This window comes from Silurus meridionalis, chromosome 15 (assembly GCF_014805685.1).
Source record: "Silurus meridionalis isolate SWU-2019-XX chromosome 15, ASM1480568v1, whole genome shotgun sequence".
In the NCBI taxonomy this organism is placed as follows: domain Eukaryota; kingdom Metazoa; phylum Chordata; class Actinopteri; order Siluriformes; family Siluridae; genus Silurus; species Silurus meridionalis.
Window position 1 is genome coordinate 3,137,836 of NC_060898.1, and position 17,924 is coordinate 3,155,759.

The 17,924-nt window shown below is 39.6% G+C and overlaps 1 protein-coding gene across 4 annotated transcripts in view; it reads left to right on the forward strand.

The window, feature by feature from the left end:
* Nucleotides 1–17,924, forward strand: part of rxraa (retinoid X receptor, alpha a) — a 104,749-nt gene that overhangs the window by 25,233 nt on the left and 61,592 nt on the right. For all 4 annotated transcript variants that reach the window (XM_046867365.1, XM_046867366.1, XM_046867367.1 and 1 more), the window contains exon 2: nucleotides 5,887–6,000. In XM_046867365.1, the coding sequence (XP_046723321.1) occupies nucleotides 5,887–6,000 (114 nt within the window). The remainder of the gene's footprint in view (nucleotides 1–5,886; nucleotides 6,001–17,924) is intronic.

Consider the following 17,924-nt stretch of genomic DNA (forward strand, 5'->3'; position numbering starts at 1 on the left):
TTTATAGTAAAAAAAAAATTTCACTTTAAAAAAATGTACGTTGAATTTCATACATCAGCATCGCAAAGGCATTGAAAGTAAATATGAACCTTCTGAGATCTTCAGGAAATACACACCACTGTCGTGGAAACTTTCAGTTGTGCTTTACCTTTGTGATAAATGTTACACAGTTGACTTTGCACTAGAACTACAGCATAAACCAGTACATTATTACTGTAATATTGTTTAGGCCAAGTCTGCTTTGCTAACTAAAAGGCATCCTGTACCTGTATTGGGGTTTTACTAGTGTGAAGTTTCACAGCATGAACAGCACTCAAGCTTCTGGCTTTATTCAAGCGTTATTTTGGAAACAGTGTCTTGGGTCACATCAGTTTTGCACCTAATCAGACAATAACAACCTGCGTCTAAGAAGAAAACAAGCAGATTAATCATCTCGTCGGGCCTCACCATAATAAACAACTTTTTCTGAAGACACTTCTAAAGAGCTTGTTTTTTTTTCTGGATATGAACAAATAGATTCGCAAATAGCACAAGAAAAAAAAATCACCCTACGGGAGCTTGTGACTTGGTGCGAATTTACGTATACATCCATCGCACTCATTCGCCGATATTCACAATTTAAGTTTGCACTTGAATCTGCTTTGGGATCTGTCACTTATCTTTAACATACACTAAGCGTGGTTGGTGCTCTCTATTTAGTCATTTTGTCAATTGGAGTTGTGTGAGCATTGCCTTTTATGGAACTGTGCATGGTAATCCGTGTATGATTAGCGATTTATTTAGTGTACGGGTGAGAACGAAGAAAATTCACACTACCAAAAGCTTTCTGGCCAGAATGTAATATTTTAGTTTGTCCTACTAAAACATTTACATATATATGTTTCATAAAAGAGATACAGTGACTGTATCAATTATCCATGTCGATTATTTTCCCAGAAACTTCATATTAAGTGTCAAATGATGTGTGGATCGAAATGAGAAGGAACAAATGAACGTCGCATATCACACTCTCTTCTTCTTTTTCCTCTTTCTATTCTTCCTTCGTACTTTTCCCATCATCATCCATCAACTGTACTGAATGCCACAGTTTAGATCATGGAATTAAGCTGACTTGGTCACTCTTCTAAAGATTGTTCCTCATTCAGCGCTGTTGAGCATTCGTTTCTCAGGCAGTCGCTGTCTGGTCACATTAGCATTAGCCCGAAAGAAAGTCTTCTCCGCTTGTGTTAATGTTTAGTGACATACCTCAGAGAGAGCGAGTGTGTGTCATTGACTGTCTTTCTTTAGCTCAGTTCAGGAAATCTGCAGCTGTGTGACACTCATTCTATTAGGTGTTTGGAATGTAGCTAATAAAGCTAACAAAGGGCTAATGAAAAATTTAGCTTGGTTACGGCTATTCTTATTCAGACTTCTGTTACTGATATAAACTGATTTTTTTAGCGTTGTTGCACATTCTACATTTTTATATCATGATGGGGATTAATAAATGAGTTGTTTTCTAGTATTTGCCCCAAAATGTTTTTATATTTTTAATAAAGTAGGACAATTAATTAGTTAGTAAATGTTTTAGGTATGAATCTAGGAATCACAATTAGCAACATGGCCTGTCAGCTGCTAAATTCTAGCTAGCATTTTTAGCTAGCATCACCGTTGTTAGTCAAAGTAGTAGTAGAAAGTAGAAAAACTGAACACGTGACTGTTATTTTGACACTAATTTGTTTTTAAAAAGAGATTATGCAAAAATATTTAAAAATTTTTTAATCTGGACTAGTTGAGAGTTGCAGATTCATTTTCCATAAGGGCAGCGGTGACAGGAAACAAGTGTTTTTTCTCAACAAAAATAAATAAATTGTAAGTAGTAACAGAAATTAGCTTGAATTGTGGATAATTTCAAAGCATTTCGTGAGGAATGAACCATTCACAATGTGTGTGTCTTGTAGGAAAATAATGAACTTCCGGTATGGCGCTGAAGTGGATGGCTGATTGAAAAAACCTCTCGTAATCGGTTGATTCAAAACCCTTCAGAAATGACATGTTTTCATTCAAAAATGGTGCAAAAGTGACCATGGACTAAGAAATAAAACACAAAGGCTGTGCCGCTGTAGAGAAATATTCAGTGCTTGCCATTAAGTTCATTATTTTTTCACATTGTGAGTGGTTCATTCCTCACGAAATGCTTTGAAAGTGAACATGGAAGTGGCGAAGCAAAAAAGAGGTAGAAGCAAAACAGGCTTAAAGCGACAAAAAAAGCAGAAACAACTGAAGACATTGATGAAGGTGAAGAGAACTGCGAAAAAAAAAATAGCGAACAGGAGAAGGCTAAGGAAGAAGTAGCTAACCCTGTTATAAGGACCTTTCGAGTTGAGATTAGAGCGTTCAGAGTGGATTTTAAGAATATGGACGAATTTCGTCTTGCTCTCTGAGGAGACATGCGGAAGAAGTTAAACGAATTCAGAAAGAAATTAACCAGAAATGTCAAAAGACTTTTCAGATGACCTGCTGATGTAGAACAAAGGGATATGAGTTCAAATCCACTCTACCAAACTGCCACTGCTGTGCCCTTGAGCAAAGTCATTAACCCTCAACTGCTTAGGTATATATGTGCAATGTGCAAGTCGCTCTGGATAGGGGTGTCTGCCAAATCCCATAAATGTAGGATAAAATTAATTCTTAGTATTAAAATGACTGTTACATTTTATATAACATTTTACATTAGTGACCGTGAGAGGGAATGATTTTGCCAGTTCTTTACAATGTGGCACATCTGTGGAATGTACTTGACAGGCTCTCCATCCTCCTCTCCTCCACGTTCTTCTACCAGGCCTCCTACCTTTGACCACAGCTTTAGCTTCCCAGGCGGCTTATCAGGAGGAACTAATTCAATATCTTTGCGCCTGTTTTTAAATGTCATTGCCTGAGCTCATCTGGAATGATGCGATTTTCACGGTGGAAGACGAAAGTGCTTTATTTAGCAGGGACCGAATCGAGGCTACGTTTCTGCTCTTATTCTAAAGGTCTGTTCTAGGAAATGAAAGAAACAAACATTACCAAAAAAAAAATAGATCTACATGAACTCACTCATTCTCTGTATCTTTTCTAAATCACGTTGCAGCCTCAACTGGCAAGAGAAAGTAAACTACTGCGAAAGTCTAGACCACAAGCACCGAGTCTGGGGATTAGACTTTCTATCCATCTCTTTTTCTGATCTTTTTTCTTAGTAAAGGTAGCTGGGGATATTGTTTGTTATTTTAGTAGGTTGTTTCTTAGCTTGTATATATTCAGGATCCCCCTGAATATTGTACTGAATAATTAATTGGTCAATGTTTGGAAAAAAAAAACTAGCAACATTTCAACCCTAAACCATAAAGAAAGTTATGCTATAAATATGCATAAATTATAAACTTAGAAAAACACCATCAATTTTTATTTTTTTAAATAATGAAATAACATATAATATATATATATATATATATATATATATATATATATATATATATATATATATATATATATATATATATATAATTAGAATTCTATAATTAGAATTTGTTTAACATTTTCTTTGAATGTATTTTCTGGTATTTTCTCAATGCTATTTGGTTCTACATAGAAAATATAATGCAAACCTTTGCTATATACTGTAGGGTATTGCATAATTTAATAATTTTAAGTGTGTATTCTCCTCGAATGTTTTTACAGCAGATAAAACAATAGTTTTATAGTTTCAAAAATTATCAAAATTAGTTTGTAGTAGCAACAGATTCTATTCATTTGCATAATGAGCCTGTATTGTAAGATCATAACCCGAGCTTATAAATAACTCAGTTTGTAAAGAAGCTTGAAAGTTTTCAGTTTGGAAAAAATTATTCCTTGTAGGTTCTTTTGGAATGTTAACATCTCAAGCTTTCTAAAATAGTTTGACTTAAAATATTCTTTGTTCAAAGGTTCTGTAAAGATTTTTTCATGCAAACTGAAGAAGGCTTAAATGAAAAATATATGACTTGTTGTGATCAAGCGATCCAGACTGACTTTAAAACTTGAAGAAACAGTAAATGATTTTATTCCTGATCTCATCTATGAGTCATAGAAATGACATTAGTGTGCGGAATGACCTGCGACCTCCAAAACGCACAGCTTGGCATCCCTCCCTAACCCCTGCAGGCGTGCTTGTCTCATTTGGCATTTCACCAGCATAGAGTCATGTGCCACACACTTGTTGAGCCCTGGGAAGGGGCACTGGATCGAGGCAAGCCTGGGGCATCTGCAGCCTTGAGGGCTTTGGGTCATGTGGTATAGGATGGAGCTGAAAATGTTAGGGGTCAGATGGGTCACTCGTTGCCACTGAAGGGCAGAGACAGAGGCAGGAGGAGTCATGAGGTCAGTGCTTTTCTTCAAGATCTTATTTGGGGTTTGAAAGGCGAGTCATTGTGTGAGCTCGCCTGCCTGTTTGTTTAGCTCGAGGCAGAGTGTTCGGGCTTCATTAGTCTATTCTGTATTGTGATCAAGTTAGAAAAAATACATACTGTCCTTTCTACTGCAATCAATTTAATAATTCGAATACTTCCACTTTAAACTTTAAAACAATGTTCATTTAGGTTACAGAGAATAAATCCTACTCATTTTGTTTTTTTGCGTTTCTGTTCTTGTGACTGTCTGATTCTGTCTGATTCTATTATAAGACGTCTGATTCTGATATAAAGCCCATCTGATTGATTAAGTTCTCTTAGGACTGTCTCAATCTGTCTGATTTTAAAGTGGGACCATCTGATTTAGTAATGAGGACCATCTGATTTTGTTGAGACTGTCTGATTCAGTAATGAGGACCACTTGACTCTATTCTGATTGGGGGCTGCACTGAGCTACCACTTCCCTTTCTGTTATTAGACAGTCTGATTCTGTTATGATGGCCATCTCATTCTGTCTGTTTCACTATAACAAGCACCTGTTTCTCTTCTGATGAACAACTGATTGTCTTTGTCTGTTATAACAACTTTCCGGTTCTGTATGGTGACTGTCTGATTTCCTGTGTGGAATGTCCCTGTGTGCTTCTATTGTGACAAGCATCTGATTCTCTATCACAGCCATCTCTGTGTGCACAATTGTTCCGCTTCTAACCTGGATGCCCAAAGGCCCTTAAAAAGCTTTCATTTGTCTACGTCTCAGTAAGTAATAAACAGTGGTGTTAAGTAACTAATAACAAATAATTGTTCTTTATTAAGTAGATTTTAAACAGTGTTCTTTTACTCGAGTACATTTGTAGTGCTGTATCGGTACCGCTCTACTTTCCCTCGAACTGCCGTTGCTACGTTGCTACAACTCCACCTGTTTCTTGGGGGCGCTGGTGTAAAATTATGGTTATAAGAAGCGTTGATTGACTTATAGCAATAGCAGTCAATATTAGCGACACTGCAGCGAACGATCGTTTACGTCGTAACGGAAGTCCCACCCATAGTTCGCGCAAAGCTTCCTGGGGGCGTAGGAAACAGGTGAAGACCTCCACAGAGATGGTTTTCTACTTTATTATTTGTTGCTTTTTCAAATATGACATGCCTGGATTTTTTGTTTTTTGTGTTTTTTTACTAAGAAACATTCATAAAAGAGAATGACACTGATGTAAGCTTCACTCTTGAGGGCTTACTTTGAGTAGTATTTTACTAAATCTTTGGGTAATTTTTGTTTACTTTTACCGGAGTATGATTTTTCAGTACTCTTTCCACCAACTCTTTTATTTTGACAGTATTATCGCAAACAAAAATTGCGTCTTCGTTTCACTGGAAGCGGCGTTCAAGGGTACCAAATCTAATCCAACGATCCGATCAATATCAAATGAGCGTTCTGATACTAAACCAGATTTGCAGTAACTGTTTGATTTTGCTGTTTCTGCAGGGTTCCTGAAACCCCAGTGCTCGCTGGCGCCGCCCCCTCAGAGAGGCCGTTCGGGGGAATCCTGCTCCTGTTTCACCGGCATGTGTCCTCTCCATCAGCGCAGACTCTCCACAGGTAACATGGCCTCGTCATTCAACAGCCACCAGCGCACAAAGCCGGTACTGTAGTCCGTCCTTCGAATTCAAGAAGCCTATTGTGCGCCTTCAATCAAGAGCACACACATGTACACATCGCTGAGTATCCTGTCGGCGTTTAGTCGAAACAAAGTACAGAGCGAATTACGCAAAAAGTACAGTTAGTCCGCATAGCTAGCTGTTCACGCAGCAATTATCAGTCTTTTTTCACTTTTCATCACTTGGACTTAAGAACGGCGGGTTACAGCAACATGAGCATGAACGCAGAATGACGCGGCACGACGCACACACCTTTCGGTTCCAGTGCCATGGGTTTTACTATGGAATTGTTAAATGCACTATAGTTGGTTGAATTGGTTTAAATGGACAGATGGGAGAATGTAAAATTGAACAGACGGTGTGTTTTAACTTCAGCAGGAAGTAGCATAATAATAGAATATGATCATAAAAGTGTAATATATTGTTCCCTTCCTCCAGGCATGGTGTCATTTTAGTAATAAATGTCCGAGTACAATGTTACTACAAGTTTTAAGTGCAAGCATGAGTCAGTGTTGTGTTTCGATTTAGCAGAAAATTGTTTGTTGAGCGTTGTTGAATTCTTAATACTGATTGGTCATAAATATTTGAGAGAAAGTTCCATTTTTTTAAGCTAAAAAAAATTATAATGAGGAAACAACATACATTATATGGACAAAGGTATTGGGACACCTGACCTTTCCAGCCATATGTGCTTTTTTTGGGGTGCAAACAATTGCATTAAATAGTTCCTTCACCTTAAGTAGGAGAACCAAACCTGTTCCAGCATGACAGTGCCCCTGTGAACAAAGCCATCCTAATGAAGATATGCTTTATGTTGAAGTAGAAAATCTCCTGCTATAGTGCTGTTGAACCCTATTGAACACCTTCGCATCCCAGGCCTTCTCAACTCACCTACATCAGCACCTGACTTGTGGCTGAATGATCACAAATCTCCACAAACACACCTCAAAATCTAGTGGAACATCATTTAGAAGATTGAAGGTTATTATAACAGCAAATGGGGATTAATGTGGAATTGGATTTTCAACCATAAGCACATACCTGTACTAATATTATAGTCAGGTGACCACAAATTTGTGTTCATATACAGTATCTTTATAGGTGCTATATTGCAAATGATAACAGGAATTGGTTTTGAGGACTTTCCACAAGAGTCTTTTACAGATAACATTAAATTAAAAATTAATAAAATAGTAAATTGCCGAAAAATTTAACCTAACAACCTAATGGTTCCTACATTTTATGTATTTTTTCATTTTCTGGTCAGATACTTACAATGTTGAAAAAAATGTGTGAAATTTTTGAAAGCATTACATTTATTAGCATTTTTTTTCTTGTTAATTTAGAATTTTTTTCTTTTTTGGTGTATATTGTGTAGTCTAGCAAGCTACATGAAATAGCATCAAAACAACTCGTCCTAGAATTTAACGCAGTGTTAATGACGGAGTGGGCAAGCACTTGATTATAGGGAAGGTGGAAATCTAACTGGTGGTGAACTTTCGCTAAATGTTTGAAGTAACGTGTAATTTGCGCTGATGGGGTTTCGGTGTCTGACATGCTTTTTCCTGTAAACTAGTCATAGAGTAATTGTGGCTTCTTCGCAAGAACGCAACCAGACATGTCAGTCTTTGGGTAAAAAGTCTTTTTTTTTTGTCTGTAGCTTTAAAAAATTAGCAAGAAAGAATTTTTTTATAAAATACCTGCATGGTGGACATGTTTGAACAATGTCTCAGAGGCACGCATTCTCACATTTCTTTGTGGAGCTGTCAGACAACCGTGTGATTAATTAGCTACATTTTTACTGTCATAGGCCTTAGTGGGGGCGGTGTGTATGTGTATATGTGTGTGTGTGTGTGTGTGTGTGTGTGTGTGTGTGTATCTCCAGAGCAGTTACAGTCAGCCAGCATGCTTTATTGAGCTCGTTGAAAGAGCAGCAAGGTTTTTTTTACAGCTTTGTTTGAAGGCTTGTTTGACTTTGCTGAAATATCCGAAGCCATTTACACTCCGGTGGTAATTCTGGTATCGCTGTTAGACGGTATTGTTTAGCGCTCAGATTCCACGGGCTCTCGCGGAGAGCCGGCGAGCACAGACGAAAATTAGTCCTGCCTTTTTATTATGTACTCCGTGTATCCCACATTAAAGGCGAACAAAAAGGCAGTCTTTAAAAAAGGATGCATGGTGCGGTGTGGTGCGGTTTGCTGGAGGCAGATTTTAACTGGTGGCATTGGAAAAGCCAAAGTGAGCCTAGCCGGAGTCTCACGTTTATAGAAAAGGGTAATGGTAACGTTTCTAATTAGGAAACGTGTGGCTGTAAATCTTACGCCGAGGCCTGGTGAAGGCCAAACGGAGTGTGTGTGTGTGAGCGAGCATCTGATCCGTAGCTGATCCTCCTGAACTTTTCTGCACTCACTGATGTGGCGGCGCTCAAGATTCCTTGCGGTTTTATATTGTTTTGGGTTTCCGTAAAAGCAAAGCCCTTCACTGGAAAGCGTGAGAAAAGCAGGATCCTCATGCTCCAGTCTCACCAGATCGATTTGTTTTGTTTTTTATGTGTCTAAAGTTTTGGTTTGACGTGAAGTGTAGGAAGATACGAAATAGCAATTTATTTTGCTTCTGTTGTATGAGGTGAATTTTTTTTTTTTTTTAAATCACCTCACAATGCAGGCCTTGTCCTGAAGATTTGGGCTTCTTCTCGGCACACTGAGCGGAGGAATGGAAAAGATTATCCACAGGAATGTCTGGGGTGCCCTCAAACCCAGAGCTCCTCACGAGCGGCCAATAGGAGAGCCGGGGCGAACAGCAGGCTAATTTTTTCCTGATGAACTCAGCCGCCTGCTCCATAATGGGTTCTGATTGCCAGCTCTGAACTCACATATGGACCATGTTTGGAGAGGCTAAATTGTGCGACCTATTCGGTATTGGGCGGGGGGAGCAAACGTTTGCTGGCTCGGCCTTTGTTGTTTCATTAGAGCGGGTAATGGACACACTCTGGCTCGGCGTCTGAGTCTCCTTTTCTATCCTCCAGGTGTGCTTTTTTAATAATCGCACTTTATTGACATCACTCTAGAAGGAGTTACACCCAATACCCAACCTTTTTGCCACATATATAACTGGCGTAATTGTCTTGCTTGTGCTTCATGGGTCCCGTTGCCTTCAAGTAAGTAGTGGCTTCATAAATTCTGGCAATTAATTTGCTGTTTATTTATCGTCTTGAGTGCTCCAAGAGAGCACGCCTGAATGAAGCCTATAAATTTCAAGGCAATGTGGTCGACACAAGGGTATTTTTGCTCTTTTTGTTTAAAGACTTACGCTGAACCATAGACCTTCAGTAAAAAGAGGGGGGAAAAAAACGGCATGTGGTTAAGCTCCAGCATATGTGATCCAAGCGTGTGTTTGTAGATCTTGTGGTCACGGCGGGGGAGGGGATGCCGAAAGCTGAGGGGAGTTGTAGCAGCGGCCGTTGCCTCCGTACAAGTTCTGGATCAGGGTCTCAGAGAGGTTAGGGGTCAAGGGAAGAGAGCTTGTTAGCTTCGACATGTTCCACACTCCTCCGATTTTAATTGGCCTTAGCTGCTGTACACGTACTCCCTCGCAGCTTCCTGTTGGCCGTGTGTTCAGAGACGATTACAGGTCCTGGCCCTCTCCTCCCTTTCAGATTAATCATCATATTCATCCCACACAGAGGCTATTTTAATACTTTTATTTATTGACGCTACTTTTTAAAACCAAGTCAGAAAATTTGGCAGGACGTTTACGGCATTTGGCAGATGTCCTTATCCAATGCAACTGATTTATACAACCGAGCACTTGAGGGTTTAGCACCTTGTTTGGGGCCCAAAATGGTGGTGCTGAGATTTTAAATTATAACCTTTCGAACAGAAGTCCAACATCTGAACCACTGTATGTTTTGAGGTCCATTCTTGAAACGGGTGATTAACGTTTCCAATTCTCGTTTTTCATTCATTTTTGTAAAATAATAATCCAAAAATACTATATTTTTATTTTTGTTTGTGTATTTTTATTAAGTTTAATGCATTTATACTTAGCACAGCAAATTCTGGGTCGTTTTGTTAGTGACATTTATTAGGCTTCATGACATACGAGTTGAGGTAACGAAGAAAAAAGAGATTATTATAATTATATCTGATTTTATTATTATTATTTTTTAACCATAAGAAAGAAAAATGAGAGTGAGTGACATGTCCTTTAAGTTGTTACACACTTTTTAAAAATGGAAAAAGTACTTTTCTTGGTAAGCTGTATTGTTTTGTCTTATGAACTTAGGAAAGTATGGCTGGTGAGGGAACGACTGTGTAATAAAATTGTATTTATTTGTGTGGTGCTTTTTGAAAAATCTTTAAAAAATTATCACGAAGCAGCTTTTACAGAAGTTAATAAATTGCGAATATAAATCTTACCACCATAAACGAGTCCCTAAACGTTTTTAATTAATGAGTGACCCATGGTGACTGTGGCAGGGAAACACTTTCTGAGGAAAAAATCTTGAAAGTAACCAGACCCAAAAGGGAACCTATTCTTATATGGATGACACCAAATGTCCATTCATCATAGTTGTTCATTGATGGACGTTTGTTGCCCCATGCCATTATTTATAGCGTTTCAATACAACAAAATGGATAGAAATTGATGTATATATCCTGTGTGGCCCTGTGCATAATTCAAGTGAACATAATTCTGTGTGCTTTCTTTTCGAGGTCAGGGTTTAATGCATTAGGTAATTTGGCTGTGATTCACCCCAACAACTGGAACAAGAGTGGTTAGAAAAAGTATGCTGACCAGAACATTAGGTCAGACTGTTAAAACATGTTCAGTTCATAATGCACAACCTTTTGTTTGTTCAGCTACACCTGTGTGGAGAAGGCCATAAAAAATCGCTCTTAATGCTATAGTTTACAATGGTGTGTTTGTATCTGTACTGGGCAGGTCAATGTGCTCATGTCAGGTCGCCCCATCCTCACTTCTCTTCCAAAAACTTACTGTGATTGTCTAACATTTGCCAAAGAGAAAGATGGGGGCCAAGCATGAAAAAAGCCAATGTAAGAGAAATGTGAGTGCTTCCTTTGGCAGCGAGTGACAGCAGCAATCCTTGGTGGCTTGGTCAAGGGAATTCAGTGAGTCTAAGCCTTTGATAACTCACTGAGCTTTTAATCTAGCCACAGCGTGCCACCATCACAGAGAAATGCTACTGATTGCCATGGCTCGTCGGCCAAGCGGGAGGCTTTCTGTACCGTCCCTGCTTCTGCAGTATGAGCCCCTGGCATAGGAGCCTGGAGCTGGCTTTCTCAAGCTCGCCTGCTGTCTTTCCCGCTCTTTGACTTTCTGTCTGTCTGTCTTTTTCTCTTTATATCTTTTTTAAAGAATCAGTTGATTCAGGTTGACTTGAGATAGAAGGGTATCTGCGAGAGTGGAAGGGAAAGTTTATAGGACTGTGGTGAGACCTGTGATGTTGTATGGTTTAGAGACAGGGGCATTGAGTAAAAGACAGGTGGTGGAGCTGAAGGTAGCAGAGCTGAAGATGTTGAGGTTTTCGTTAAGAGTGACGACGATGGACAGGATTAGAAACGAGTTTATTAGAGGGACGGCGCATCAAGGACGTTTTGGAGACAAGGTGAGGGAGGTGTGATTAAGATGGTTTGGACATGTGCAGAGGAGAGACATGGGGTATATCAGTAGGAGAATGCTAATGATGGAGACACCAGGAAGGAGGAAAAAAGGGAAGACCAAGGAGGAGGTTTATGGATGTGGTAAGGGAAGACATGCAGGTAGTTGGTTTGAAAGAGGCAGATGTAGAGGACAGAGGGGTATGGAGACGGATGATCCGCTGTGGCGACCCCTAATGGGAGAAGCCAAAAGAAGAAGAAGAAGAAGTTGATTCATGTTGACTCTACCAACTCCATAGATTCAGTCTGTTTTTGTACTCATCTACTGATCTTTCTTGCACCTATATTGGGGACAAATGACATTCCCAGACTTTATTCCACAAACAGTAACCAGTATTGTACTTACTTCCAGAGAAGTCGGCACTAAAATACTACTTTTATGTGTCTCAGGCATGGTTTTAGGGTCTCTCAGGGTAATCTATGCAAAATCAGCAGTATAGAGTTTCTAAATATGAGTGTGCTAGGGGAACAAACCCCATGATGTTTGCACATTACAAATAAAGTCTTTATTCTATATTAGTTTTATTAGTTTATTAGCTTTGTGGGCATTGCACCCATTCTGACTGATTGATGGTGGTCAAGAATTAATGAGCCCATAATACTTTTAAGATCTTTTACATTTCTGGCCATGAAAGTATTTCAGTCATGAATTTTTTTTATATTCGAGAAATTATGCAGTAAATCCTTGCTTTCTTCCTGTGCTGCATCCAGAGTTGCTTGGAAACATATTTGATAGCTTCTGAGTCACTCCAGAGTGTCTGAAACCCAATACAGGAATATTCCGGATTTCTGTCTACAATGATTTCTGCAAAAAATCCACAAACAAGAGCCAACCAGTGAATCGTGGCTATAATCAGCATCTTTTCATTAGTGTGAAAGACAGCAGCATGCTCAAAAAGCTCAGGTGACCTTTTCGAGACTCGGGGGAGTGTACATGGTGCATGTGGTGTCCAGTCTTGGCACATAAAGGAAAGTTCAGGAAGAAGAGAGAGGGTCTATTTTGACATTGAAGCAGGCTGACATGCATGGAATTATGCTCGGAGAGAGGAAGGAGAGGCACAGGCAGAGCGAGCATTTGATCCAGATGCCACCAAAGCCGATCTCATGAGGCGGAAGGTCAGCGCCAGAGCACCTGCTGCCCCACGTCGGGACCGTGACTGCATCAGAAACGTGCTTGAAACAGGAAAAACATGCCCGAAGCTTGATACATAACCTTGCAATCAGACTTCTGTAGGTTGTTAATATGGAGCAAGGCATGCTGGGATGTAAAGGGTTAAGTGCTCACAAGTACAGCTTTCCTTTATGGGTTGAGGGTTTGTATAGGGGATGTTTACTGCTAGGAAACGAATGGAAATTTCTTATTTGGGTCTGCCGCTGTTCGGTGGAACACTGCAGGGAGAAAAATGTCAAGTTTGTAAATGTACCGGAAATTTTGGCACCTTTCTGGAACTCTGCTTTTTTCCACTGGCTACAAGTCAGTGCAGTCAACATACCAAATTTGAGATTGTTTTGTACAGCACAAAAGCAGTTTGACCATACAGATCTTTAACTGAGTTTTTGAAAGGTTTTCATGTTTTTTGTTCCCAGCTAAGCGTTGCGTTTCGTTGACAATTATGTCATTGGGCACCATAATAAGAATGTAGTTGATGTAACTGTTACTGAAAGAGAAAAAGCAAGAAAAATCCAAAACCTTAAGATCTGCTGGTTCATATATAGGATAATTATTGTTTTTAAATTCTTGGTTTTTTTTGCATTCAAACTTTTCCTTTTTGTCTTCTTGCCAACATTCGGTCCACTTTCAAATGAACTCTTGCGAAAAAAGAAAACAGTCCATTAGCAACACATACCGCTCAAGCAAAATAACACAGGCAGATGCTACGTGGCGAAAAAGTGGGGCAGGGTGCGTTTGATTGGGTAAAAACAAATACCACAATGGCAGCTTGTTCTTGTGTTGCTACAGATATCGATATCGAGACAAGTGACTGACATGGCCATTCAATGAAGCGTACATGAATCCAAGCAGGTTACAATGAAGGAACAGGACTGTGGGAAACAGCGAAAGGACTTTCTGACATGTTGTGGCCTGTGTTTGGTGCTGGCTTTAAAAAAAAAAGAGAAATATAGATCTTTTTTCAATCATTAAAGTTAGGATGTAAACATTTACATTTTGAAGCAAAACACACTGGACAGTAAGCTTGCTTTTGACTTACACTGCATAATTCTGCGCACTAGTGATGGAAATTGCCTGTCTTTTGTCAGTGAGTCACATCATCTAGCTCAACTCACAAATATGTAATGACTCCCAATCCACTCGTTTCCTTTTTGTTCCAAACCGAACAAACTTTTTTTTTTATATTTTGACCTTTGAGAACTTGACAACATGGGGGACGTGTCAAAGCCATATCACAGCTCCAAACGACTGTTCTCCTTTTTTAAAACGTGCATTCTTTGTAAAGCCTCGATTATATGCGCACCGGTTTGCCTGGACGTATTGTTTAATCATTTTCCCACTATCACGAGTGTGAGAAAAGTGCGCTATGAAACAAAATCCTTATTATTACGATATGGGCTTCACTTTGAGCTCTATTTCTGGAAATGTTCTTGATTTCTGAGTCTATAAAATGTGCCATATGGTGCAGTTCCTCAGATAACAGCTGCCTCGCCAGAGCTTTAATTCGAAGCCCTTCTGAGACCGAGTTTTCCTCTCTCGGAGACTTCTCACCTTCCACGGCTGCCAATGTGTCGATGATGTCTCTATTAGTGAACCGTCATTTAGGCGACTTTATAGCACGGGGTTGTTGAATTTCTCGAATTTGATTGGTCACAAGGTTTTGATTCATTGCATCTGACTGGAAACTTGAACTGTATATATTAGTAGCAAGACTTAAATCACTGACACTCCTATATAAATTATAATTAGGGTGTAGTTTTTTTGTTTTTTGCTTTTTTTTGAAGAAGTCTCTAGTTTTAGAGCATTGTAGCAGTCAGAACTAAAGTAACACAACAGGACGCATCACTTTGGAATGTGTAAAATTGCTCAGTCGTCTCATGCTGTATACAAGATGAGCAGCAGGTCTTCGCTTTTGAATATTCTCCAGAACGCTTTGTGAAGTCTCAACTGCAGCTCCTGGATGCATCGTGTTTTTTTTTTCCTCTTCTCAGACGCAGCAGCTGCCTGTAACCTAGGACGGTAGCGCTGTATATTTAACGCCTCCGAAGCCATCTGTCCCGCCGTATTGTGATCCGCTCCGGACATGTGTGCGTCCACTATGTTCTTATACAACAGCACGAGGCCGTATCTTTTTATAGCAACGCTTCATCTGACACCACCACTCTCATACGCTATCGCTTTTTCTACGTTGAGCTTCCGATAATTATTCAAAAGCAGAAGCTTAAAGATGGTGGAATCCAACACCCATCGCAATCAGCAGCCGTGATCCAGCTGCTCTTCTGCACAATCTGCTCTGATACATGACTTATAAATGTGGTACACACACCCAAACACATAGACACAGACCGCGTAATCAAAGTGTGAATCTGAAACAACTATTACCTCACATTTTGCAGTTTTTAACGCTTCAGCAAGACAAAAACTTGCTCGCTGTCTTCAGCTTGAGGTCTGAGTTAAGCCGTAATTGACTTCTTTCCAAACCAGGATCTTTGATGGAAAAGAAGATGCACTCTTGAGATAATCAAGTGTTTCCATGAGGAAATCTGAAACACCAGAGCTTCACATCGTATCTGTATAATCAGAGCAGAGACGCCCCGAATTAAAGCCCGTAGGCCAAAGTCGTCAAGCCGTCACAATTTCACGCAAATCCTCACGCTTGCCCTTTTTTCCTGCTTCTAACACGTCAACTTTGAAAACAAGAACTTCACTTGCTGTCTAATAAATAAATCCCACCCACTAACAGGTTTCATAAAGAAGAGATAATTAGTGTTATTTACTAATATATATTAAGTTATGTATGAAAAGTGGGAAATAAAAAAGGGAAGAAATTTTATTTAAAAAGATTTATACTTTTTGTTTTAGTTTAAAAAAAATGTATATTGCAAATTAACTTCTATAGTCGTTCTGGTTAAATTGGGAAAAGAAATATGAAGCAGCTTCTTGTCTCTTGTTAGAGGTGACTAATATTACAAGCATATGGTTGTTTTGCTTATTGCTTAAATAGCTGTTTTAAGCATTGAACTCTATTGAACTAGAAATTGAATTGTTTTTGTGTTTTCACTGTTCTAGAAGCATCACTGAATTAGAAATCTGCATTAGTTTACACAGATTACATGTCCTGTTTTCTATTTCTTTATTTCTATATATTATGAAATCGTAAATAAGAGCAATTTTGGCTTTCATTTTTACTGTAATACCTTTTGGAATGATGCAACATTTACTTTCAGCCCTCAAACAAGTTTGTTTTTTTGGCCCTTCATAGAAATTTTTTTCTGTCCAACTCTAATCTCGAACATTTGTTCACATCTGTAAGTCGTCGCGCTATAGTGCCGCAGAAAGCTACCTTTTCCCGTAAGCTCTCATGGGTTTTATGTTCCCTGTTGTTTCTGGAGTATACACTCGTCGCTAATTCTGTCTTTCAGACTCTTCTTTTCCAGTGACAATGTGCTGGTGCAAGTCCAAAGCTCACATTTCACACAGGTTAGATATCACACATCAAATCTTTGCTAACGCGCAGCATAAACACAATTATGGCAACGATAATGTCTTGATTTTAAACCCGGAACTGCTATCAGACATGCAGTTATCTGGATGGACTCTCTAAGGGTTTCTTCGCTCATTTTCTCTAAAGGAAGCAGAGATTTGTATCATGGAGGTTTAGCTTGAGAGCGCACAGAACATATTCACACTCCATTCATTTGTGTTGGTGATTTTCCCGTTTGTTTAAAAACAGTAGGAACAGCCCGATGAAATACGAAGTGTTCGTATCAACTGCTAGTAAATAATAACCTCCTTATAGACGTGAACGGTGGGAATCGCACTATTGTGAATTCCACTTTCCCGTCTAGCGTACTGTATATGAGCGAGAAAGTGCGAGAGGGAACGATCATGTGGAATTCCTGTAGGATGAGTGTGTATTTGTTTCAACAGCTCCATGTTTGCTTGTAATTCTCACTCCTGGAGTTTGCATCCCGCTGCATCTCACTTCAGGAAGAAAGGGGCTTCCCACTTCCTGTTTGCGCACAGGGAGAAAGGAAAGGTTGAGAATTCGAAGGAAATGTTCCCACGTACATGAAAAACACACTCGCACAAACTCAAGGATCGGCCTAGCCATCAATTCTTTTATATATATTCATATAATTATGAATATATTACTACATGACCACAAAGGAATAGAAATCTCAGTGGCAGGCTGTTATACAGAAATGGTAACTTGTGCTAGACAGAATTATGTTTGCCAGTTTCCGTTTCTTGCCCAAAGAACTTTCACGTAAAATCACACGGTTTATTGCTTTTCCCACAGCCGTTTGCCGAGGCATTTACAAACGTGCACACACACACACACACACACACACACACACTAAAGTGTTAACTTAGAGTGCAGTTTCTTAGTTTTGAAAATACTTATAAGCATGAGGAAGAATACATGAATAAGAATAAGTGCATTACAGAAACCCACTGACTTCTGCAAACACTGCGTGTGTATATGCATGAAGGGCGAATACACTTTACACAGCCGTCCTTGCATTTTCTTCCCTCCCCTGCATTACTGTAAATCCGCCTCCTTCTTTCGCCATCGTTCATCCGTCTTGCTCCTTCTGCTCGCCATTTGTCTCCATCGTAAAGTCTCATCACACATTGACAGAGAAAGACAGTGAGAGAGAGTTAACGTTTTCAATTTTACACCGACGTCGAGAGCAATCGCTCCGATAAAGGCGTGCGGTGTAAAGCGCAGAGGCCTGTAGATTACATTTCCCTTTCAAGCCTCGTCATCGTCTCGAGCGCCTGTCTTCTGCAGCCTTTTGATCTGCATGTTTTTTTTTTTTTTGTTAAGCGCAGATTAGCGCTGACCTTTGCTTTCGTGACTGATTCTCATTTATCTCGCGTTATTGCTCAAACGTTTGACGCTTTGCACTCGGAGCTCAACAGAGACACGGGAGGCGGGTTTTCACTTCCCTCGACGCTGCTATTTATGAGCGAGGACGTCGGATGTGGCGGAGGTCAGGACTCCGA